The sequence below is a fragment of the Amblyomma maculatum genome, unplaced genomic scaffold (assembly GCF_055883805.1).
Source record: "Amblyomma maculatum isolate TAMU_Amacu unplaced genomic scaffold, ASM5588380v1 scaffold_19, whole genome shotgun sequence".
NCBI classification, from domain to species: domain Eukaryota; kingdom Metazoa; phylum Arthropoda; class Arachnida; order Ixodida; family Ixodidae; genus Amblyomma; species Amblyomma maculatum.
Window position 1 is genome coordinate 323,663 of NW_028146744.1, and position 24,590 is coordinate 348,252.

Here is a 24,590-nt window from a genome sequence, read left to right on the forward strand (position 1 = left end):
AGGCATCACCCGAGCCAGAATTGATGGCACAAAACATCAGCAAAGCAGGTCAGCACATGCAGCAGTGCAGGCTATCACCAATCCGCAGCTACACGAAAGAATCCTGCACGGAGCACGCGAGCGGCTAGGCTAGAGAGACAGTGAAGTGGCCGATTCTAAAACACCGTTCACCGTAGCTTCAATGCCAAACAAACAAGGCCTAAGCAATGGCCAGGGAGCTGCGCACGACCAGAGTGCCATCAGCCACAGTGCTCGCGGACGGCATCTCTGCAGTAGCCTGGCGGCATCCGGTACTGCACTTAACCGATGCGAATTTGTGTACTTTCGCGATGCAGCTAAAGGCCGACATTTCCGACGCACATTCCATTTCATTATCAACACGCCGCATAAATGATCAATGCGGCAAAGACGAGACGAAAATACAGCATGCTGTTACTGCACCGTTGGTCGGTGCACGAAGGTTGACGCCGCCTATTTTAAGTGCTGCTCCTGAAACATGATCAGAAGCAGAAGTGTACAATGGTACGATGTTGAATCAAACCATCTCGGTTGGTGACCATGAGCGAGCCCAACAAAGCGGAAAACAAAGGAATAAATGCATGAAACACGCCCTGCTATTTGACTCCCACCGCACATGAGCAAAAGGCGAGCTTTGGTTGGCTGGCTGCGTCGACTGCTCGCGGTCCAGCGCCATTTTGAAAAGGTCTCTCCTTTAGGCCTAGTCGGCCTAGCGCCGTTCCCTCATCGTAACCACAATGCGAAATGTGCAATATTGAGATTCGCGCTTCGTTATTAGCTAAAAAAAAGTAGCGAGAGAAGATAAACGTGCCGAGGATGCTGCATCGCCGCATCTGGTTATCTGCAATCAATGACGAAGCGCCGACGAGTCCGCGATGGCCTGATAACGGCATAGCATAGCCGGTCGTGCTCAGTGCGATAGCGAGGAGCGGCACGATCTGCCGCGTACGGAACCGTGAGGGTGCAGATGAGCAAGTGCAGCTTTCAACGCCGGGATAGATCGCCCTGTGAGGCAGTGCCGCGACTAGCCGCAGCGGCAGTCGCGAAGCAGTGTGCCGCGACACGTGGAACATAAAGAAGATTGCACGGAATCCCAAATCTTGTCGAAATAAACTTTCTTCTGAATGCCAAGCGGTGCAAGACGAGCAGCGGTCACTTATCACTAGTTGCAGGCCGACTGCGTTTACTGCATGAACTTGAGAATGGCGATCGCGCGCCAGAACGTTGCACCAACTTTTGCGGAGATTACGATGCAAACGCACTCGTCTTGGTGGCGTCCTCCGGACCATGCGTTCCGTTCGCCGGAAATTTCATTCTTTGAGGGCGAATTATATCGATGGGAAATGATGCATTGGCATCAGGAGCTAGTCAGAAACAACTTTAATAAATTACTGTTAGCTTTGGTGCTTCAAAAATTTATCAACACGTTTTTCCCCAATTTCTCAAAATCAAAATATTGAGGACGGTACATGTTTGGAGGTGCGATATCTCTGGTTCTACTTATGATATTGCTATAATTTCTTTTGCACCAGAAAGGTAAACTCATGTACAGTGCAAAAATATAAATGAATTTGTGGTATTTAATGTGGAAAGATTTTAGAAATTTCATGTTTTCTGGAGTGTCAAGGTGGCTTTTTGGTCTCTGAACTTTGACAAGCTGTAACTTTGGTTAAAATGGAACTAGGACATTCAGTCTTGATTTTTGCATTCTCTGTGTGTTCTAAATTGATTTGATATGTCAGTTTTTATTATAACTCCTGTAGTTTTACTGACAGCTCACCTCCAAACAAAGAACGTAAAGTGCTCAATATCTTCAGAACTAAATGGCTTACATAAAATTAATGTGCATATTTGAAATCAGCATAAAAAGCTGCATAAATGGTGCAACTTTCATCAAAATCTACCTGTAAATAAAAAATATTGTCTTAAGACCAGGGTGCCCCCTTAACTCCTGCCTAGTATATTGGCACCACATCATATAAACCACACTACTTCATTTTCCCCAAGGACACCCATATACAGAAAAACTAGAGTAATTGAAGGTTATTAGAGCGAGCTGTCATACTGCAGTGGGCTCAACCCTACTGATTATGAAACAATACCAGGATGAATACCATGTGCCTGCAGAGATTCCTTCATCATTTTTACGTACCTCTCATGCAAGGAGCTGCATTCCTCTGTGGGCCGCTGCACAGCGCCGGCCAAGGCATAAAAATTCCTGGGACTGACCCATCATTTAAACTGGAGAGGCCGCCCACCTTGTTGGCTAGTTTTTTGCAGCTGTACAATGAACTGGTCATTCTGCTCCTGAAAACAGAAGACAAAAAAAGAAAAGAACAGAAGAGTACTTGAACTGTAATGGAATCTCAGCAAGTAACAATACTTAAAGTCATGCTTTTCAGAGTTACTGTTGGCCGCAAATGTTTATAGGGCATCAAACCAACTGAAACCCTGAAATGCCTGCCTACTGGGTGAAGACGTGAATGGTGAATGATTTATCCACCGTGACGCTAGCTGAAAAAACAAGATCTGGTGACGTATGGTATGGCATAGTATGGGAGTCTGACATGTTGAAGCTGCACATAGGCCAATGGGCCCATGAATGAACTATCTGAGGTCTTTTATGTACACCACACATCACACAGTCCATTTTTGCATTTTGCCTTCATCAAAATGCAGTCATAGTTACCAGCGTGGCACAGTCAGAGCTTAGAGAGATTGTGCAGGATATTTATGAAACATCAGTGGCAAGGTGCACCTTTGCAAGAAGCTGTGGCTGTGCAGCTACATGGGAGTCAAATGCAAAGCCAGCCGCCCCTTATATCCGCCTTGTGCCCTCAAAAGAGCCGCAAGATTTCAAACAATCCAACAGGCATGCTCAGTGCCTTACAGGCCTGCTGTTCAAGTGCTTGCTTCACCATTGAAGCTTTTAGACCTCACCTCTCCATTAATGTGGATTACAAGCTGGCACATACAGGAACATGCAAGGTTCCTGCTGCCCGTCAAATCTAAGAATGAATACCGGGTAAGTTGTAAACGTCTTTTGAGTGCGCACTGCAAGCAAAATGGTCAATCTGGTCAAACATTTGACTCCAGAATTTTTTTTTGCTCATAAAACTCAACTCTCTAAATGTATAGCAATGAAATATTATACCAAAAAGTGCTGCAATTTTTTTTTTAACTCAGCCTTTTGCCATTTCATAATATATGGCAGTGGAATGATTTTATTGCACATGACTCCTAAGACACTGAAAAATGCAATAAAGCCAAATTTTTCAAAATGTGCCAGTAACAGTTTTTGAAACCGATTTCAGCAAATGATTGCCAGCATATATACGTGCAAATTTTAGCTTTACACCTCTAAAATTACTAAGCATTTAACAAAATTTAACAGCTTTATTGCACACGAAAGACATCTGCAAATATGCCAACATCTAAAATTTGTACACTTTCTTCTTACTTTACATCCAAGAGATGAGCTTGATTAACTATATTAACCTGTTTAAGATAAAGATCAGAAATAAGCATAAATAGGATGCAAGGCACGAGGCACAGCACAGAGAGAGAGAGAGCCCCGAACAGAGTGAGCGTGCTACGTACAAGAATTCAGTTCTCGTTGCTTGCCTTATCTGTGGCAATATTTACATGTACATTTCAGAATTAGTAGCATTTCATGCATAACAAAAATAGTTTTAATTACAAAACTGCACCCTTCCTTAGGGGAGCACTAAATTAATATAGCAAACTATTCAAACTTTTGCACTAGACAGACAGATTGCAATAATCTATTTGTCCCTCGCCCACTCTTCATGCAAAGTCACCATCTTCGGCGTCTCCAGACTCAATGATTAGACTGGCAGTGGCCTTGTTCATTCAAAAGTAAACTAAGAAGGCGATGGATTGCAATGCATATTGATGCATAATGAGGTTTAGAAACCACACATTTTTCAAACTTGCAAGCAGAAGCAAGTGTGTGAACAGGTAATGCAGTATATTAAAATAAATTCAGAACAAAATTGTAGTGTTACTTTGCTACGTCGGAATTAATTTGAATCATAATACAGTAAAACCTCATTAATTCGGATCTCACGGGAGTGAAAAATATGTCCAAATTATCTGAATGTCGAATTATCCAATGAGCAACAAAAACCGCATGTGAGTTTTTTTTTATGCATACCTCTACCTCGTGAAGTCAGAAATGCTCGTCTGCTTTTTCGTGGAAAGCTGGGCAGTGAGGACCAGTTTGTGAGCATGGGACAACTTTCCAGGGCCAGCGTTTTGCCAGAAGCATGATAACAGAAGTCTTCTAAAACTGTGAGAGCATCCGCGACTTGTGTAGTGGTACGACGCACCGGGGGCTCATCATTATCGAGCGAGCCCTCTTCACCGGACGCCTCAGCTGCCACATCGAGGGCATCGCTGATTATCTCATCATCGCTTACATATTTACACGATTGTAAGTCAGTCCCTTTTTTAAAATTCGAAAATCTGAAGATGGGGGGTCAATTTACAATCGAAACCAAAGCATGGCACTGATAACAAGAGCAAGACAATAACCATATCAGGCAGGCTATGACGAATTTGTTTCCTCTACGGCTTTAAGTGCAACATTCAGTTATTGTGCGTGCTTCTCTGGAAGAATTTTTTAACTTTTACTGCGCAGCACAAACTGCAGCTGCGGGAGTGTTGATGATTTAAGGAAGATCCGCTGTTCGAATTGCGGCGACGCTCCCTTTTTGCACGTCAGTCTCGTCGGGTCACATGACACGGCGGCACTTCCAAGGAATGCCGATGGTTGATGGAAAAGCCGACACCGATCATTCGTTGCGCATTCGCACTTGTAACTTTACGACCGGCTACATGCTTCGTCACGAACTTTTTAGTCCAAAAAGCACTCGCCGCTTATTCTGTGCAGTGTTCAAGGAGGCGGCTATCGTTTATGCCGAAAAACAACTGAACTGTGGGCCGCAAGTTTGAAGCTTCTAAAAGGGATACGCGGGAGTAGTGGTGGTAGTGAGGGCAGCGAGACAAAATTTTGAACTTTGATGCAAAGCAAAGAGGTTTCCAAGGGACACAGATGGTATGCTATCCAGAGCTTGGAGGCCAGGCTTGCCGCGTATATGGCCGAAATACGTGATTTGAAGTGTAGACGAGTTGTACAGCCAGGCAATATATTTTACGTTGTCGAGAGCATCCACCGCGTTATGTTTTATTTTTTTCCGGGACATGCGATTTGGGGGGGGGGGGTGGGGGCGACCTACAATTATGTAAATATGGTAACTGGCAGCGACAACAACTCCGTCATCAATGGAAGTGTAGTCGGCGAGATTCACTTCGGTGGGGAGCAGCTGCTGGCGCTGCAGGCTCCAAGGTTGTGGCAGACTGCACAAATCCACAGTGCCTGGCGGCGTGTGTGGCCACACTTGAGCCAGAATATGAATGGCACTCAGGAGCGTGATGACGCACGCCTGCTTCCGATCCATGCAAAGAAGCATATGCTCCAGCACTTGTTTATGATACTTTTTTTTACATATTGGATAACACCTTTATCCATAGGGTGAAGAGCGGCGGTAGTTTTTGGAGGCAGAAGCACGAGCCGGATCGTCAGCATAGCAGCAGAGTTGCGGATGGATAGATGATGGCTGTAGCGAAGCGTGCCATGCGCGCTCCTAGTGTGTGTGTGTGTGTAAAGCAGCGCCGCCATCCGTACGTTTTTGAAATAGTGGTTTCCGTCGTTTCCGGTTCTTACATGGTCCTTAGGGAATGATGGCCGTAGCGATGTGTGCTCCGAAAACTAATTTCCGCAACAGCCTCGGCCCGTCTCTAGCCCAAATTAACTGGTGCGCACGTAATTTAGCGCCAAATTAATAAGTTTGCTGCCATACACTTATGTACATTTTTGAAGCAGGCTGAATTATTTGAATTAACGAGGTTTTACTGTATGTGACTATTTAATTACATCAATTACACACGAGTAAACATATATCAAGTCAGAAAAATGTAGTCAAGTTGAATAAGGTGCTGACGTTTTTTAGAAAAAACAAATAAAATAAAATGCAAAGCAATCAAGATATCACAAGTAAATTTATACAATATAGGAAGATAACAATGAACCACATTTTTCTTTTGCGAAATCAGCTCCCCTCAAAAATACGGGGACGCTTAAGCTCCGCCGTTAAGGGTATGAAGCGATAGCATTTCACATACAATGTTTTCTCACTATATAAATTTGTATACTTTTATACCTGATTTTCTTTTTCAAGTCTTTTATTATTTTTTTTCTAAATCTATCCGGTTTATTCTGGTTACAGAAACCGAAGCAAAGGCAAAAGGCTAGAAGCCTGACAAAGGCTTCTGCTCCGTACTCAGTTCAGCACACAGAGATCACACTCGTATATATAACCACAATTGCAAGCAAAAATTACTTTCATTCAAATATAAAATGCAAACGTATATCTAATACATCAGGGATAATCTTGCATATGTGGACATAAAAACCTAGAGAATGCATGTCAAGAAAATTTATCTGACAAAAAAAAAAAAAAAACATACAAAAAAAAACTTGCAAAGTGCATGACAGAATATAGATATCGGTTAGCAATATCAATGACAGTGAACACATTACATAATGACACAATGGAGATATAATACAGGCATATAACCATGTCGTCACGTTTTTGTGGAAACTAACGATAAAAGAAACAACATTAAAACACCATATAGGTGAACAAAGCACTGGGAAGCAAGTCAGAGAAACTCAATATTTTCTCGTAGTATTATATTCTTGAGCAGCTTTTTGGGAACTGACTTTTGAAAATCTAGCAGGTGTTTAGTGCGATTAAGCAAACAAGGAATTTGGTACTGTATGTGTTGCCTCTCATAATTTGTCCTCATTATGGGCATCTTCCTGCGATGTGTTCAAAAGCAATACTGTGCCGAGGAGATTGCAGTACTGTAAAGTACTGCAATCTCCACTTTTCATTGTTGCAATCTGCACTTTTCATTGTTTCATGGTATCGCCTGATATTTCATCGCCGTACACCTTGTGCCGCCAATTTGGCAGAACCTCGCTCATTAACTGCCATCAAAAATTGAAATGGCATCCACATCGTACATTGATTGTTGACACACATTGTCCAGAAGTCGCCAGCTGCAAACACACAACAAATATGGTTTAAGTTTATGGGGTTTAACATCCTGAAGCGACTCAGACTATGAAACACTGTTGTGGAGAGCTTCGGAAATTTCCACCACCTGGGTTTCTTTAACAGAAATAAATAACTAATAAATCTGCGCATAAAGCGTTATATGTACGTTTACGTTACCAATAAAAATAAAAAACGAAGAGGTGCGCGCTGACATCGATCCGCACACGAGCCCATACGCTTTCATGCACGAGTACTGAAGATAGATGTATCTGCTGCCAGCTGGCTAGATGTTTACCTTACTGTGAGGGTAGCTTTTGCAAAATTACGCAAGTAAAACGGATGCTGCATATTCCTGTGCTGGAAGGTAAACACATATACTGCGTTGGAAGGTACACATGTTGTGACCAGGCGCACCATGTTCACGTTGAGTATTTCCTACGCTTCTTTCACGTCTAAACAAAAATAATTTGAAACCAATGAACAAGCGTATCTAACACAAGAAGGTGTTCCTTGAGGCATGAATTTTTGCCTGTCGGTTCTGTGAAGCCACATTAATCACCAATGCAGATCACTTTTTTCGTTCAGGCACAGAGAACACACCTTTCCTAACTCAGGCCCGGTGCCGCACCCAAAAGCACAACATAATGTCTCACGTGTACACGGCGAGAAACAATCGACAAAAGAGGAACTCCAGCACAAGACACGTATTCCGTGCGCGCGCTTGGAAGGGATATGGCGACATGAGGTCACGTGACGCGCATCAGCCAGTAGGCGAGCCGGCGGCGCGTGGAAAGTGAATGCGGTACTCTGAAATTTTCATGCGATTCTACCCCGCAGGCGCTGACAGCACCACAGATGCCACAACGGCATTAGGAGTTGACAGCCAAAGAAATCCATGGCCTCCGAGATCACCCCCGCGTGCCTGTTTGTGCGCACGGAGGTATCTCGGAGGCCATAAGAAATCGTTCGCATTTCACAATCGCTGACAGCGCTGCTTCAGCAGCGGCGGCAGCGGCACGATCGAATGTTGCTTTTGCCTTTTTGGTTTTTGAGTCTTTCGCGATTTTTGGTTTTAGTGTTAGCAGCGGCGTCGCGGCGTGGCCGTTGTAGCGTTCGGCAGAGGCTGCGTCGGTCGTCGAGTCAAGTGTGGTGTGTGGGTGTGCGTAGTGCTGTGATGGCGGTGAACGTGAAAAAAAGAGCAGCACTGACGTTAAAGACCAAGCTCAAGATAAAATCAGGGCCTGCAAAGCAGTTTACAAGAGGAGACTGATTGACACTCATCTTGTGAAGCTTCTTACGAAGCAGAGCTTGAAGATCGACTTGCTGGGAGCATTAAGGGGGGACACGGGTCTTTCAGACCAAAAAAAAATCGCAAAAAAATCAATTTAGAAAATGTGATTTGCGAAATCAGTAGCTCTTCATCTACCTATCTGCTAAGTTTTTCATCTCTAGGATAGGTATTTTAGTAACAATACCAATTTATATAATCGATGTCGCCCGAATTTGGGCCGAAAACAGCCCCCGAAACAACCATTTTCCACGAGGCGTAGCTCCCATTTTGTGCGCAGCACCGTAGTTATCTTGGTCTCATTCGAAAAAGCCGCCCTTCGTCTTCAAATTGCCGCCTCTGCTGTTTACATTTGCCCATTGTTCGCATAAAAAAGAGCAAAAAAAAAACGTGCATTTGCAATCCCATTGGCTTTTGGGGTGCACGTGACGATAAGGCGTCACCGCATTGGCGGAGCTGCCTGACGGCGTCTGCTCGGCGTGCCCCAGCCGCGGGGAGACGGCGGAGACGTGACGCCGGCCACGCTTGGTTCCGAACCGCGAGGTGCATTCACGGCAAGAATTTGTGAAAAAAAGTGAAATAAATAGTTGATTAATCATCTCAAGTGATGCCCTGCCTCGGCTGTGCGCGCTCAGGCCGACGAAAGTCGTGTGCCGAACGATCGTGTGTACGAGCCTGAGTAGGCCTAGCGTGTTCCACAGCACGGGAGACTGCTACTGCCAGCGGTCGCACCCGCCGAGACAGTGATATCGCAGATGAGCAGAAAGATAAGCTCAAAACAGAAAACGCTTGAAATCGCGCCAACTCCAGCAACGAAACGGTAGTCGGATTGTTATCGTGATGACGACGGCAGCGCGGCGGACAGTCCGCTTGGCGAGGCTGAGTTCACGATCATCAGATCTAAACAGTTTGCCGAGATTGGCGAAGTGTAAAACATACGGCGGCGATATTGGCATTTAAAAAAGTGAACGTGAATAAGAAATCGGTGTCAGACTTATTCTCCAATGCGTAAACTGTAGGACACGTAGTCTTTGTAGAGCTTGCCGCGCGTTTGTGCCGATCGGACCTCGTTCATAGTCCTTAGTGAATACACTTGCTTCCCATGCAATGCAGAGCACAGGGAAGCAGCAAACAGCTCCAAATTACATTTCTTTTCTGCAATAAACGTTCCTCACTGCAGTCTTGATGCGAAGACGTGGCAAAACGACGCCATGTTCAAGGGTTAAGTGAGTCGGCTCCGCTTACAGCTGCTAGGACACTATATGGTTGCTGCCGTAATGCTAGCTGAGTCTGCTTTATGCTGTGGTTTCTGTGCTATTTGTTTGCATTCAGAGCAAAAAATTACCGAATAATAGACGATTGACTTGTCCATGCTGCCTATATTCCAATTTTACTTCGTGAAGCGATACTGCACTGCCAAAACTTCTTCGAATGGTGACGTCAGCGTAGCTACAAACGGCAAAGCCTTTGTTGCACCTCCAGCGGATTCCTTAATACAGTGCTCAAATACGTGTCCATGAAAGTGCAAAACATACTGATACTGCTTCCTGGTGTAAAGCATGTCTGCGATGTCAGTACGCTGCGCGAGTCGCAGCAGAATGTTTTCGAGTCCAGCGCAGGCAAGGCACAACTTGTTACTGTGCCCGGCACTTGGCCGTGATCGTTGTCGTTCCATATAGTATGGTGTAAGAATATGCGTACATATACGTAGGAGCTTAATATTGTTTCTTTTTTTTTTAATATAGGACTGATGCATAATAAACACTGCGCTCTTATGGGCCTTTACAATTCCCAGTACATCCCGCGCACTCCTGTTCCATTTTCTGTCTGAATGTTTGACCGCTGATGTATCTCGTTAGCATGTAAAAAATTACATAGCAGTTCCCATATTCCATATGTTATTGGCTAAAACACACAACCTCGCGAATTTGCCAGCGAAACGTAACAGGTCAACGACGTGATTCCGTGCCCGCTGATCCTCCTCAGATATGTAGCACTTGTTGCCGTCGCATCGTGGTTCTACTTCGTAAAAATCAATATATTAACAGATACTGCTGTCTGCGAAGTCGCATCGCAGAGGTCTGCCTTATACCCAGATGCAGTGTCAAGCTCATTGGTGGACACACATTCGAGCAGTGCTTTGAGCAATGCGCAGTGTTTGCAGCAGTCATTCTTTGCTGTGTTCAGTTCAGTTTAGTCGTTCAGTCGTGTCTGACTCTTCGTGACCCTATGGACCATGTCATGCCACGCTTTCCGGTCTCTCACTATCTTCCTAACATCACGTAACTTCATCTGCAGTGCCTCGAGGATGCCATCTAACCAACGCGTTCGCTGCCTACCCCTTCTCCGGCGACCCTCAACCTTTCCCAACATCAAATCTTTCTCCAGCGACTCCTCTCTTCTCATCAGATGACCAAAGTAGCTGAGCTTTAACTTTAAAATTTGACCCTCCAATGAGCAGTCAGGGTTTATGGTCGACAATATCGACTGATTTGATCTTCTGGCAGTCCAAGGAACTCTCAAGAGTCTTCGCCAGCACCACAATTCAAACGCGTCAATTCTTCGGCGGTCAGCCTTTTTCACAGTCCAACTCTCGCATCCATACATCACAACTGGAAAGACCATAGCACGAGTTATACGGATCTTGGTTGGCAGACTAATGTCTCTGCTCTTTACTAGGCGGTCAAGGCTAACCATAGCTCTCTTTCCCAGAAGCAGGCGTCTCCTAATTTCATGGCTGCAGTCTCCTTCCGAGGTACGTGTACGTACACGTACACGTACGTGCTGTGTACGTAGAGCCATCACAATCGTCCGTGCATCATCCGAACATATGAGCACTTCCATGCAAACCGGGGAGCACACTAGCGTTTTTATGAGTAGCCTTTGGGTTGAAACAAGGCTTTATCGTGCATGTGCATGCTGCAAACATCTTGCATCGAAATTGTCGAGACTAGTACAAGACTGTCTAATGTTGAATGGCAGTTTTCTATTTAAAGCTGCCAAACATACTTTGAAAAGTCCGAACTTATGGGGAGTGCAGTCAGTTGACACCTGAAAGAACATAAATGTCAACAATGGAGCTGTAATGCAATATTTTTTTTGCCATATTGGAAAACAACAAACATTATTTGCCAGCAGCAGTTCAGTGAAGTAGTAATGTAGCGAGCAATGGGCATACAGAAAATGTGATCCATGCATTTATAGGGCTGGGTAACAAATAAAGTTGGAAGACGTGTGCGCCCATTCTAATTTCTATTGTGATAACCGCAGTAGCATTTCCTCACTGCTAAGCGCGGTAAGGCTCGCTACAAACAATATTGCTCTATGGATAATGACAAATAGTTGACAGTTTCAACCCCTACCTCATTACAATGTTTTTATGGCGTGCCATGAAGGTTAAATGAAAAAAAACGGCATTAATCAGCTATATGAATAAGAGAATACAAAATTGCCGTGGTAAAAATTAAGGACTAACTTTTTGATGCACCTCACATACCTCGCAGAGAAACAAACCTCGCACTAATAAAAAAAATAATAAACAGCATGGTGACTGCCATCACTGTAGCAACAACAATTGTGCGAACTTGCGGTAAACGAGAGCAGCAAAAGGTATAGGCGATTGCTGTCACGTATACTTAGCGTCTTACATTTTGCAAGCCGTGTTCTGCAGACTCATCTCAGCAACTGAAGCCTGGACGCAGTCGACTATATTCCATTCATCAATGAATTAAATGCGTAAAGATGTAAGAATATCGTGCTGACATTTAAGAGAACAGTCTGGCGCCTTTGAAGTCCTGAAACGTGTTCTATCTGGATACTTGGATGCATACATGCGGGCAAAATCTGTTGACAGCTTGTATGCATGAAACCGTAAAAGCTGGGATGAAACAGACAAATTTAACACACTGTGGGCGATATATTTTGTCTGCCTTAGCACTGAGTAGGGATTTGCAATCTTCCAAAGCATGCTTGATAAGATACCATTTTAAAATTCGGGCGCGTCGTTGATTTAAAGTGTGCCTAGCGCAACAACCACGCGAGAGCAGATTGATACAAGCCTCAAGAAAAAAAAAGCTCAAGGGATACAACTTGGAGCTTCTTTTCTTCTATACCCTTATTTTAGTTTTGCATACAACAAGGGACATAACAGTATGTCAGCATTATCGGCCCCAACGAGCATTAACGAAGCCGGCCAAGCGACCCCTTACTACGCCGCTTGCCGCTCCTCAATTCAGATACCCTCAAACATGGTGGCGGCCGATAGATGGGAGCAATTCTGAATAAGGTCTATTGCACTTGCAAATAATACAGAGCATGTTGGCTAGCTATACAGCAACAAGGTTTTAAGGTTTTCCTTGGAAGGACAAGGCTACGTAAGAAGGCGTCTGCCGCGGGAGGCGACGAGAGCGTGCGGTATTTTACCGGTTGCCGCGCTGTTGCGAACCAGAAGATGGGCTGTCGTGCACGATGAGTCTTCCCGTGTGCTCCACATACTCCGTGCCAGCATTTGCTGGGACAGGCAGCGGGAGATGACCGCACGTGTTGCCGACTGGATATAGAAGCTCCATGCCGTCTTCTCGCGGTAATCCGCGTAGACGCCTTGGTGGCGCACCCATCGCTGGTTCTCATTCCCCCAAGGGGAGGTAATTACCCCTTCCCCCAGCCAGTGCTGCCCCGACGCTCGCTAGGGTGATGGTGATTGGCCAAGGTGAAGGGGGAGGCAACTGATTTTCTACTCCCCTCCCCCTCTTCAAATGCTCACCTAATGGTTATTAAGAGCTGCTCCTTGGATGCCATTCGCGAGGTACACGTGGGGCTTGCAGCACAGGCAAGGCACAACTGCCATCCGATGAGCAGCAAGGTGAAGGGGCCCCCGCTGTCCATCGGCAGGTCCCAGAAGCCAGCGTGATGGGAGGGTGTGGTTCCCACTGACACGTCTTTGTTGGCAGGCAGGGTGTTGGCTTCCTCTCCCATTAAGCCGGACTGGTTCTATGAGAAACCGTAGCTTCAGGGACTCACGGACGCAGGGCAGCAGGCAGCAACGTACAGGCCCAGGCGGCTTCACTTGATCTCTGCATATGCCTCCGGATCTCCAAGAGGTTGAACAAATTGCGCAAAATGACCATTTGGTAAAATGTGGTCCAATGCGAGTGCCAATTTTATCTAGCACAGCACCGAGTTGAGTTCACCAGAACAAAGCTGGCTTGCTTCAGTCGAACGCGCATCCGTGGTTTTTCCGGCCTGATATGGTTCCGTAAAATTTCCGATTCGCCTTCTCAGCGCAAAAATACCAAGTTCATTCGAACTAAGTTAGCTTTCTCTAGTTAGGTGAGATGTTTCGGCTACAGCAAGGTCCATCACCTATCACCTTCGTATTACGACATAGAGTACATGAATACAAATACCTTGGTGTCATTTTTACTCACAATATCAAAGCGCATCGATTACATCACTGCTAAAGCTCTTAACAAGGTTGGTTACTCAAAGCGCACAGCAAGAGCAGCTCCTAATGAAGCCAAACTGCTGATGTATAAAACTTTAATCCGGCCTGTCACAACGCAGCCAGAGTGCGTCGTGGAGAAAGCAGAGGGAGGAAAATAGCGCACGCCGGTCAAATGAGAACGGAAAGGCAGAACGGGCTGGACCCACGAAAGGCGCTGCGAGGACGCAAGGAGAAGGGGAGCTTGAGAGGGTACTGTAGCTTGTCCCACAAACGACGTCGCACTTCCCAGAATGACGGGAGTTTGGCTCTCCGGGAGTGCGGAAGCTCGGGTTTGGGGTTTTTCGGCCGAAACGCGTGTTGTCTTTCAGAGACGCTCTGTGCGTGAGGCGACGATAGAAATGGCCAGCACTGTGCATCTCTGTATGTTTTCTTTTTGGCATAGCTAGCCAGGGCGGTGAGCAGCTTCGCTTGTGTGTGATGATGTTTTTTGTTGTTCTTTTCTATATGAAGTGTTTAATTCAGGAGAAAGTGGCGGGAAAATTGTTCATTGGTTGTGGTGTTGCAAGGGGGTTGTCTTTGGCTAAAGATCGGGATGCGGGAATGAGAGAGCGAGGCTTTTGCCGGACGGCAGCCGTGCGGGCCAGTCATGCGTGACTGGTGGTGGCCCGGAGCGGTAGGGACAACGTGGATGAAGCAGAGAGGAGTTCGTGGCGGTGGCCGATAGTAGGCTCGGCGTCGTGTAATCTGAACGTAATGAAAAGTGTGTTAGTTCTGCTTATTTTATTTTGAGTTAATAAATGTTTAGTCAGCATTGGAAAAGCATCAGACGGTGGTCACTCATTTGATGGACGACGTGTGCTCAACTCTGCAGCCGTCTGTCACAAAGCAAGTCCCCCAGGGTCCAGCAAGAGGCCCTCCTCTCGCATCCATCACCATCAACTGAGAGGGAAGCCTTTCCGCTGACTTAACAATCAGTCGAAGTGGAGGGCGTTCGTTTTGTTTGCATTTAACTCTGCCTGTTCCTGAAGATTCGTTAAATGTCTGGAACCCATACAAAGCCGTTAAATTGATAAAATCGAATGTGTACAACAGAAAGCTGTAAGATTTACTTGTTGCTGCAACGACTTCCATTTTTCACCCGTACCTGCAATGTCTTCTCTAAAACAAAGTCCGCTCTCATCCTGCCGTAAAACCAAGTCCCTCAAACGTTTTCAGTCTATAGTCCATTCTTCCAATTGCCTTTCAGAGCATATATTGTTTGCCGAACCATATGCAACCATGAGCCATCATAATCTTAATATAGGACCTTTTTTTTTTTTTTGCCCGTACCAATGCCTTCAAATAGTTTCTTTCCTCACATTGTGGAGAGTTGGAATTCCTTGCATGGAAACATCCGTTCATCATCAATTTCTGAATCTGCGTCGGCAATTGAGTCGCAGCATCAGAAGGTATCATGTGTTATGATAACATCCTTTGTTGTTGTTATATGTATTTGATGCGTTGGATTGTCTGAAAATACTCGCTCCTGCTATAGCCCTGAATTGGGCTGCAGTATTTTCAAATAAATAAAAATGTAAAACAAGCAAAACACATTTGCTCATTGTGTGCCACGGTTAGACTGTCCTCCGATGTGCGACAGGCAGCCCCCAAAAAGAGCCTTAAGCCTAGTCCCTTAGGACTAAGGACATTGTCTAGAACACAACGCCACGAGGATGTGCATCTCTGCCAAGGAACCCAGGGTGGCCCTACTGGCTCGCTGCGATCCAAAAGCAACTTATGAGCGAACGACGCCTACCGCGTCCAGCGGTATTGGAGCACCACAGTGATTTTCAGCAATCATCAATACCAGTCAGCAGATTGCGGCACCCAGATCCCAGGGCCAAAGAGACAGAAAAAAGATTATTTACAAAGAAAAATAGAGTCACCATCCAGGCTGAGGCACTCACTCGCTTCTGGTTTGCTGTTCTCCGTGGACGGTTGTCTTGCACTCCATGTGCGGACCTCCTGGCTGCACTGCACCTCTCAAAGGTCTAGGCACAAAAAAAAAAAAAGAAAATGCTCCACACACATAAAGAAAAATACATGCACGACCATTTGTTCTCGCTGCTACTCCTCTCACCTCTCTGTTAAGAAAGCACTCCGATGTTGGGTCAGGCCTAACGCAAGTCTCGGCAGGCACTCCTCACTAATGTTAGTAGACTAGGTTAGTTTTCAAACTGCGGCGGGATGCGCGGCACCGCACCACGCGGGCGAGTCAGTGGCGCTGGAGTCGCATCAGGCTCTAGCTGCAGGAAGCCATGGAGGCTCCCAACGACGAGCAACGCAGTCAACGGAGTCTTGTAGTCATCGTGACCGTGACGTTCTGGCGAGAATGGCAGTTGTCGCTTTTGTGTGATGATTTTGTGGTTTTCGTGGAATAATATAACGCACAGTGGAGCCATGCCGACATGCTGCGTGACTGACTGCACGAGTGGCTATCGAACGGACAAGAGCAGAGCTCAGACCAGCATTCATTTTCGCTCAAGCGCGAAGCGCTTCTCGTTGCATGGAACAGGGCTATTCCACCTGCAGACAACCTTTCAACCAAGTCGAGAGTGTGCAATCGTCACTTTCACGATAAGGACATTCTGAAAACTTGCGTTCCTGTAATCGAACGCAAATCTGCTGAAATTGCCCGAGAACAAGGGAGCCTTGCCAAAAATGCCATCCCGAAAGTTTTTTGTAATGCGTCGAGGTATTTAAACAAGCCACGAGAAGGAAGGCGCAGGGAAAGATGGGAAAACTCTAGAGGGGCGTTCAAAGCCCATGAAGAAAATTGCGGTGACTGCGTGAACTAATCAGCCATGCATTTCGGAGCCTCAAAGCATTGATATATTTGTGATAAAACAAAGCGAGCGGCGACTATTACCCTTCAGCAATAGCACGGTTAAATGCGTAAAAAAAAAAAATATATGGGCTATATATTTCGTCTGACTTAGCACAGAGCATGGATTCGCAAACTTCTAAAGCACGCTAAATAAGATACCATTTTACAATTCAGGCGCGCCGTTGACCGAAAGTGTGCCTAGCGCAACAACCACAGGAGAGCAAATTAATACAAGCCTCAGAAAAAAAAAGCTCAAGGCATATAACTTGCTGCTTCTTTTCTTCTACACCCTTATTTTAGTCTTGCATACAACAAGGGACACAATAGGTCGGCATTAACAAATCTGACGACGCGACCCCCTACTATGCCGCTTCCGCTGCTCAATTCAGCTAGCCACAAATATGGTGGAAACCCACGCAGCGGCCGATAGATGGCAGCAATTTTGCATAAGGTCTATTGCATTTGCAAATAATACACAGCATGTCGGCTAGCCATACATCAAAAAGGTTTTCCTTGGAAGGGCAAGGCTACGTAAGAAGGCGTCTGCCGCGGGCGGTTACGAGAGCGTGTGGTATTTACCGCTTGCTGCGCTGTTGGGAACCAGAAGACGGGCGGCCGTGTACGACGAGTCCTCCCGTGTGCTCCACATACTCCGTGCCAAATATCCCCCAGCATTTGCTGGGAGAGGCGGCGGGAGATGACCGCACGTGTTGCCGACTAGATATAGAAGCTCCATGTCGTCTTCTCGCAGTAATCCGTGTAGACGCTTTGGTGGCACACCCATCACCGGTTCTCGTTCCCCCAAGGGGAGGTAATTACCCCCTCTCCCAGCCAGTGCTGCCGACGCTCGCTGGGGTGATGGTGATCGGCCAAGGTGAAGGGGGAGGCAACTGGTTTTCTACCCCCCCCCCCTCAAGAGCTGCTTCTTGGATGCCATCCACGAGGTACACGGGCTTGCAGCACAGGCAAGGCGCCAGTGCCATCCGACGAGCAGCAAGGTGAAGGGACCCCCACTGTCCATCGGCAAGTCCCAGAAGCCAGCGTGATGGGAGGGTGTAGTTCCCATTGACATGCCTTTGTTGGTAGGCAGGGGGTTGGCCTCCTCTCCCGTTAAGCCGGACTGGTTCCATGAGACACCGTAGGGGACTCACGGACGCAGGGCAGCAGGCAGCAACGTACAGGCCCAGGCGGCTTCACTTGACCTCTGCATATGCCTCCGGATCTCCAAGAGGTTGAACAAATTGTGCAAAATGACCATTTATTAAAATGTGGTCCAATGCGGGTGCAAATTTTATCCAGCACAGCACCGAGTTGTGTTCACCAGAACAAAGCTGGCTTGCTTCAGTCAAATGCCGATCCGTGGTTTTTCCGGCCTGATATGGTTCGGTAAAATTTCTGATTTTCCTTCTCAGCGCAAAAATACCAAAATCATTTGAACTAAGTTAGCTTTCTCTAGTTAGGCGAGATGTTTCGGCTACAGCAAGGTCCATCACCTATCACCTTCATATTACGACTATGGATCATTGCATAGAGTACATGAATACAAATACCTTGGTGTCATTTTTACTCACAATATGTTATGATCAAAACGCATCGATTACATTGTTGCTAAAGCTCGTAACAAGGTTCGTTACTCAAAGCACACAGCAAGAGCAGTTCCTAAACAGGCCAAACTGCTGATGTACAAAACTTTAATCTGGCCTGTCACAATGCAGCCAGAGTGCGTCGTGGAGAAAGCAGAGGGAGGAAAATAGCGCACGCCGGTCAAATGAGGACGAAAAGGCAGAGCGGGCTGGACCCCTGAAAGGCGCTGAGGGGACGCAAGGAGAAGGGGCGCTCGAGCTTGAGAGGTTACTGCAGTTGCCTTATGTTTCTTCGGTTCAAACCCGGGTGCTCCAGTATTTCTCAATTCATGTATAGGCATTTGGTATGAATGAGCCAGTCTTTTGCGTATATATTACATAGCCCTTCTGGCCTTTTCGTCGCGCGCAAGAGTCTGGCTTTAGTGACGTGAACATTTCTGAGCGGTTCAGTTTAAAGGGATGTTCCTTACTTTTGCTCACCTTCAAATAGTGTGTTGTGTGGTGGCTGCATGGTGACTAGAACAGTGAATTACGTTGACCAATATTTTTCATCATGTCGCAGTCACGATTTTGTACGAGCAGACAGAAATAGCTAAAGATGTTTGCACGGGGCAAATGACATCTATGTTCTCGTTTACCACTCACTTGACCGGTTAGCTTACGGCATTGTCGAGAGCAAGCCTTTGGCGTAAATCACTTTCTTCGCCATTCTCCTGTCAGAACAAGTACACAGGTAATGTAAGCCAGACCACTCGGCTGCTACACACAAGCGACCCTTATAGGCAGGCACTGCATTGTGCATACAAGGTGGTGAGGGAACCATATCTGGTAGACTCTACCAGTAGGCCTGTTCCTTGGCTGGAGTTGAGAGGTGCTCCATTCAGCGCACCTACTGGAGGAATAGTAGTCTCCCCATTCTGGGCTGGAGCTGACCAGCGACGCCATTTATTAGGACGACTTTCCACCAACATGGTTATCTGCTTTTACTTAGGTTTACAGGAAACAAATAATTAAATAGTGCTCCTTTGTTAAGGCATGACACTGATCAGCTCCCTCTTTAACAGTGATCGGACGTTCCAAGAGCCTAAATGGAGAATGTTGCATACACATGCAGTTAAATTACTTAGCATTTACTAAGCATGTTTATTCAGTCATATTTTTTAACCTACTATGTCTGAATATTAAAACATCCTCGCAGCCAGTGGAATTACATTTTGTAATCAATAGCTTTATGGGTTGAATTCATGATCGAACCGGCCGAAAAGCACAACAGCTGTATACATTCCAGACCAACTTGGGCTATGAGCGACACTGTGGGGAGGGCTCTAGATCATTTCGATCCATTTAACAGGTACTGACTGTGCATAGTACACGGGTGCTATGCTTTCTGCATCAATCCAAACATAACTGCCACGGCCATGATCAAACCGCGGTACCCTGGTTCAGTGGTTGAGCATCTTAACCACCGAGCCACTGTGGCGGGGTAAAAGTAAAAAAAAGGTATATAAACCTTGACTTTTTTTCTCGGCACACACCATAGTTTATTTCATCCATGTCTCTGCTGTAATACCCTTGACAATAATGGATCAAAATCCAAGACATTGGTGTTTGGTGCATGATAGCCACAGTTGCTTATGCGCCGTAAAACCCCATATAAACAGACATTGAAATTCTGCGTAGGAGCCGCAACTTTAAACCCAAGCTCTAAGGCCATCTTAGCCCATGCAGTGCTCAGGGCACTGCTGCCACCCAGTCAAGTGATCTTGCAACTTTGGTGACAGGTAGCAAAGATGCGCACTGCTAATGCACTGTATGCAATGACTATGGCAAAGGAAGGCGAGAGACGGTGGCAGGCGGCCACCATCTACAAAGCTATCCGATAGCTCCTTTCGGGCCCCGACAGAAAGAACACTTTCATATAATGCCTCCTTCCTGGTAAGCATGTGAAGCTCTCATTGTTACAATTGTTTGTTTGTTTTTAATTATGTTTATGAAGAGCAGCAGTACTCTCCCTCATTTTTTCTTTGTGCCACCCCACCAAGGAGTACCATAATAGCATCCCTGATTCTCTGCAAGAGCAGAGAGTAGAGTTGCCTGGCACTTTCTATGATTTTGTTACTCTTCAAAAATGCTTGCTTTTGTCGCCCAGTCTACTTACTCCCTTGGCTTTGGTATCTGTGACAGCACCTTTTGCATGACATTGTGGCCCATAAGGCTTGATAGCAGTGAGATTAGAATCGCCTTCTAGGACTTTTGGGTCACAGGCTAGACATGCTACCCTAGGTCACACAAGCACATTCATATGGCTTGGTTAAAGTTTGGCTTTATATCTATGTCACTCCAGGAAGCTTGAGCAGCACACATTTACGGCCCACCTCACAGCATGCCTCTGGCAGGTGGCATGGCTGGCCACTTTTCGGCTGTTTCTGTGACATCATGTCTTAAAATTACCTGCCTTTGTGTTTGCTTGCATTAAATGCATGTTTGACGTCAGCAGCGACATATGTTCTCATGTGGTTTAACCATGTAAACTGTCCTGATCTTCAATCTGCCTCAAGATAGCAGGCCTGGTCCTTTGCGGCACTTGTCAAATGCTGAGAAACTTGCGCTAAGCGATGCAAGGAACAGCAGGCAAGAAGATACAGACAAAGCCATGTACATACGCCATATATCACGCATATCAAAATAAACTACGCCAAACTAGTGTTCTTGCTTGCTTTAGTAAATTTCCCACATTAAGCCTTTTTTTCAGGTGTATATAACAGCAAAAGAGCGGCACCTCTTTGTTAAAGCACAGATCTAAGTATGACCATTTTTGCATTAACTACACTTACATTGAATACTTGGGCTCACAAAAAGACTACGGCGACCTCTTTTGTGATGGGTAAACCAAGGCGCCCTTGGGTTGTGTGATGTCAGTGCACGTTATAAAACACAGGAGGTTGAAATTTCTGGACCATTCTACTATGGCGTCTTTCATAGCCCGAATTGCTTTGAGATGTTAAACCCATTAACTAAAGAAGTAAACCCCAAGTGATCTTTCTTTACCCACACAGGAGTAGCACATTATACGGCTGAAAAGAACTGAATTACAGAAATGTGAGCGCATACAGCTGTAGGTATAATAATCTACTGGTAGTAAATTTACTGCCAGCTGGTTTTTAAAAGGACATGCATGTGTGCGCATACTGCTACGACAGGAAGCACACTTCTAAACAGTAATAATTTTTTTTTTAGTGCCTAAAGGTTTGAATAAACATGTGCATGTCTTTTGAGTGTCCTGCGTAGGCTGACGAGCGTGCATACTACGAACATAGCATGAAAAAGCTCTCCCCAGTGCCTTTAACAATGGGCATTGTTTTAGGTCCCTTAGCCTGCACTAGGCAACAGAGACTCGCAATGACCTTTTTATTTACGCATTTTAAAGACATTGGACATTTAGACAAACTTTAAGTTCACCTTGAACGTTACCCTTCAGCATTTTTCACGCTGTGAACTCTATAAGCACATTTATCGGACTATGAATTTCATCATTTCATTTTATACCATTACTCCACAATGCACCTTAGAACACACTTAATGGCCGCATTTTATCTCCCCCTTCTTTTAATCTCCTCAGGATTCTTTTTCCATCTTTACCTCCCGAATTCCCCTTCCTACACAGAGTAGCATGTCAGCGAAATTTAAACGCCGGATAAAATCTCTGTTCTTCATTAAAGGGTCTCTCTCTCTCTCTGCGCATGTCTTTTGACCTTGTGGCCAACAGGCACCACCACAACACTTTGAACTTGCACAGGGAACATACATTTGTCAGCTTGAAGGAATGTTTCAAGCTCACAAGACTTTTAGAATAAAAACAACCAAAGTAATACATATGTCTGCGTGCATTCTTGCGACAAGGTACCAGGCACATGGACTCTTGCGAAATTGCTGTACCTACTGTCCAGTAACTAAACATTTAAACACCCAGTACAGCAATCCTGTTTTAATCTGTATTTTTTCATGTTTTCGAAATAGCACAAGTGCACTGGTCCACAGTCAAGAGATGTGTAAGAATGCCCTTCCCGGTTGAATTGAGGCCTTTTGTAGTTACAGAGTCAGCACCTGCGACTCAAGTCCCAACATCAACTACAGTTGATGCCATGACCCTTAAGCCGAGGCGGGGCTCATTTCTAGAAGAGTCAGTATTTCGTCCACATGGGCATGCCTGCTACGAGCAATGATGAATATGTTTTGAAAATGCCCAAATATTGCAGAAAAGAAAAGGATACTCTGCAAAGTCTGTATTAACCGTGCCCATGACATGGACGAGCAGGGTCATGTGTTTCTAGTGAAAATAGCAAAGGACAATTAAGCTCGGCTCAGTGACTACTTTTATTTCTTGAAGTACTGGGGAAGGTGGAGAGGTTCTGGGTGAAAACAGAACATATATGAGGCAACACAAGCAGCTGCTTTTAAACTGATGAAGAAAGTATACTTAAGTTTTTTTGGACAGCAATAGAAAATGAACTGACTGTTTCTGCTCAGAATTTGTGGTAGTAGCACAGCACAAAAGGGTAAACAAGGGTCAATATATTTCTAGCGTCATCCTGACATTTCAACAACTCATTTGGCATCCTGGACAGTATGACGAAATATTTACAGCTATATGAGAAAAGTTAACCTTTGTTTATATTCTACCAATTAACAGTTAACTAAAATGTAAGCATGTATACAACAAGGCAGAACATGAAGTCCCGGCAGCCCATGACATGAACTAAAATACAGTGATGGTCATCTGCCCTGGTGCTTCTCTGCAGTGCACAGGTACAGAGGGGGCGAAGCATACACAACAAACGGTGTGCTAGCATACAGACAGGCTGTGCCTAAGGGCAAAAGTGGAAATGGGGGGGGGGGGGGGGGGAGGGGCAAAACAGCTGAAAGCAACAACGATGCACTTACATATGAGGGCCAGTTCTCGGGAAAGCAACATAAAAAAAAATACTGCAACAGCGAGTAGCGGTAGCTACTGCACCAAATTAACATGTACTACATACTACTGTAACAGAACTGCACACTTGGAGAAGACGTAACCGAAGGGGCTGTAAGCAACTCGCACTGTACACACTGTCCCGCTTGTATCCCAACGACGTGAAGAAACCGTACCTCTTAGTTTCCAGGAGCACAAATGATTGAAGTATCTATGATGCACTGTGAATTCCTTCAGTAATGCTAAGAGAGTGTTCTCAATGTAGTATTATGGTGCCTGGAAAGATCTCTTCGCCGCCATTTGTAATACGTCCCGCAGTGAAAGTAGCTTGCAGCAGTGCCGCACTGTACCATTTGTTGACGAAAAAAGAAAACGAAAGCAACCGCAAATGAAAATATTGTACTTAAATTTTAGGCTCTATAAAGGTTCGCATAGATAGTGTGTTTTAGTTTTCGCCTGCCGATTCTGTTATACCATCCATGGCTGCAGCTGAGATGGCAGACGACGCGGTTAGTATACAACTTCGAGAGTCTCAGAGAACTGCAGTGAACAGGACATCAGCTTATGTTGACGATCTACAGATTGCATACACATCCTCTAACGTATCTACATGCGAGAGACAGGTGCAGTTGACCATAAATAAACTAGCAGCATGGGCAGACACAAACGGATTTCAGTTTTCTCCTCAAAAAAACAGTGGCTGTTCTATTCTCTCTCAAACGAGGCTTACAGACAGATCCTACACTACACCTTAACAAAACGAAATTACCGGTGAAAAACGAACACAAATTTCTAGGCGTAACTTTTGACAAAAAGCTCACCTTTCTTCCTCATATAAATGTCCTGAAGAAAAAGGCTTCCAAATCTCTAAACATGCTAAAAGTTCTTTCCCATAAACACTGGGGCGCTGACAGGACATGCCTTAAACAGATCTGTCGTACGCTCCTCCTTAGACTATGGCTGCATAGCACCTGAAAACACAGGGTTCGTTGATTTGCCCTGTGTTTTCAGGTTTTTAATAGAAGCAAACGTTCCAAGCAGAATGTAAGTTTAAATTACATAAACGCAACACTCTTGAAGTTGGCGCATGATAGCCTAAGTTGCTTATGCGCCACTAAACCCAACACAACAACAATCATATAAGTACCAAAGGCAACCAAAGCAACCTCGAATATTCACCAGCTGTTGCTGCATGCAGTCCCTTTCTGACAAGCGATATGCGCCGGCCGCGCCAACCGGCCTTACAGCCTGTATTTCCTGTCTATCAGATCTACA

The 24,590-nt window shown here is 45.5% G+C and overlaps 2 protein-coding genes across 11 annotated transcripts in view; one reads left to right on the forward strand and one right to left on the reverse strand.

Annotated features, from left to right (window-relative positions):
• The window catches only part of LOC146171553 (uncharacterized), a 576,153-nt gene that overhangs the window by 201,672 nt on the left and 349,891 nt on the right, over positions 1–24,590 (forward strand). The window lies entirely within an intron of this gene.
• On the reverse strand, positions 1,171–24,264 carry LOC146171555 (uncharacterized). Of its 5 annotated transcripts, none has more exons than XR_014702818.1 (5): positions 17,343–24,264; positions 16,017–16,259; positions 15,844–15,927; positions 13,217–13,544; positions 1,173–2,325 (listed from the first exon to the last, which is right to left on the reverse strand). XR_014702818.1 is itself a non-coding variant. In XM_084586419.1 (4 exons), the coding sequence occupies exons 3-4, from the start codon at positions 13,426–13,428 to the stop codon at positions 2,163–2,165; spliced, it is 375 nt and encodes a 124-aa protein (XP_084442545.1). In that variant the 5' UTR covers positions 13,429–13,544; positions 15,844–15,927; positions 17,343–24,264; the 3' UTR covers positions 1,173–2,162. The 5 variants fall into 5 exon arrangements, 2 of the variants coding, with proteins under 2 accessions (XP_084442546.1, XP_084442545.1); XR_014702817.1 differs by lacking the exon at positions 16,017–16,259 and having other exon boundaries at positions 1,176–2,325; positions 17,343–17,985; positions 23,492–24,264; XR_014702819.1 differs by lacking the exon at positions 16,017–16,259 and having other exon boundaries at positions 23,492–24,264.

Bases quoted from the DNA above. Each gene is read 5' to 3' on its own strand.
- LOC146171555 (XM_084586419.1), bottom strand. From the start codon at position 13,428: ATGGGAGAGGAAGCCAACACCCTGCCTGCCAACAAAGACGTGTCAGTG. The intron at 2,326-13,216 runs GTGAGCATTTGA...TTCTGTTTTCAG, and splicing joins CAGCTCTTAATAACCATTAG to GAGCAGAATGACCAGTTCAT.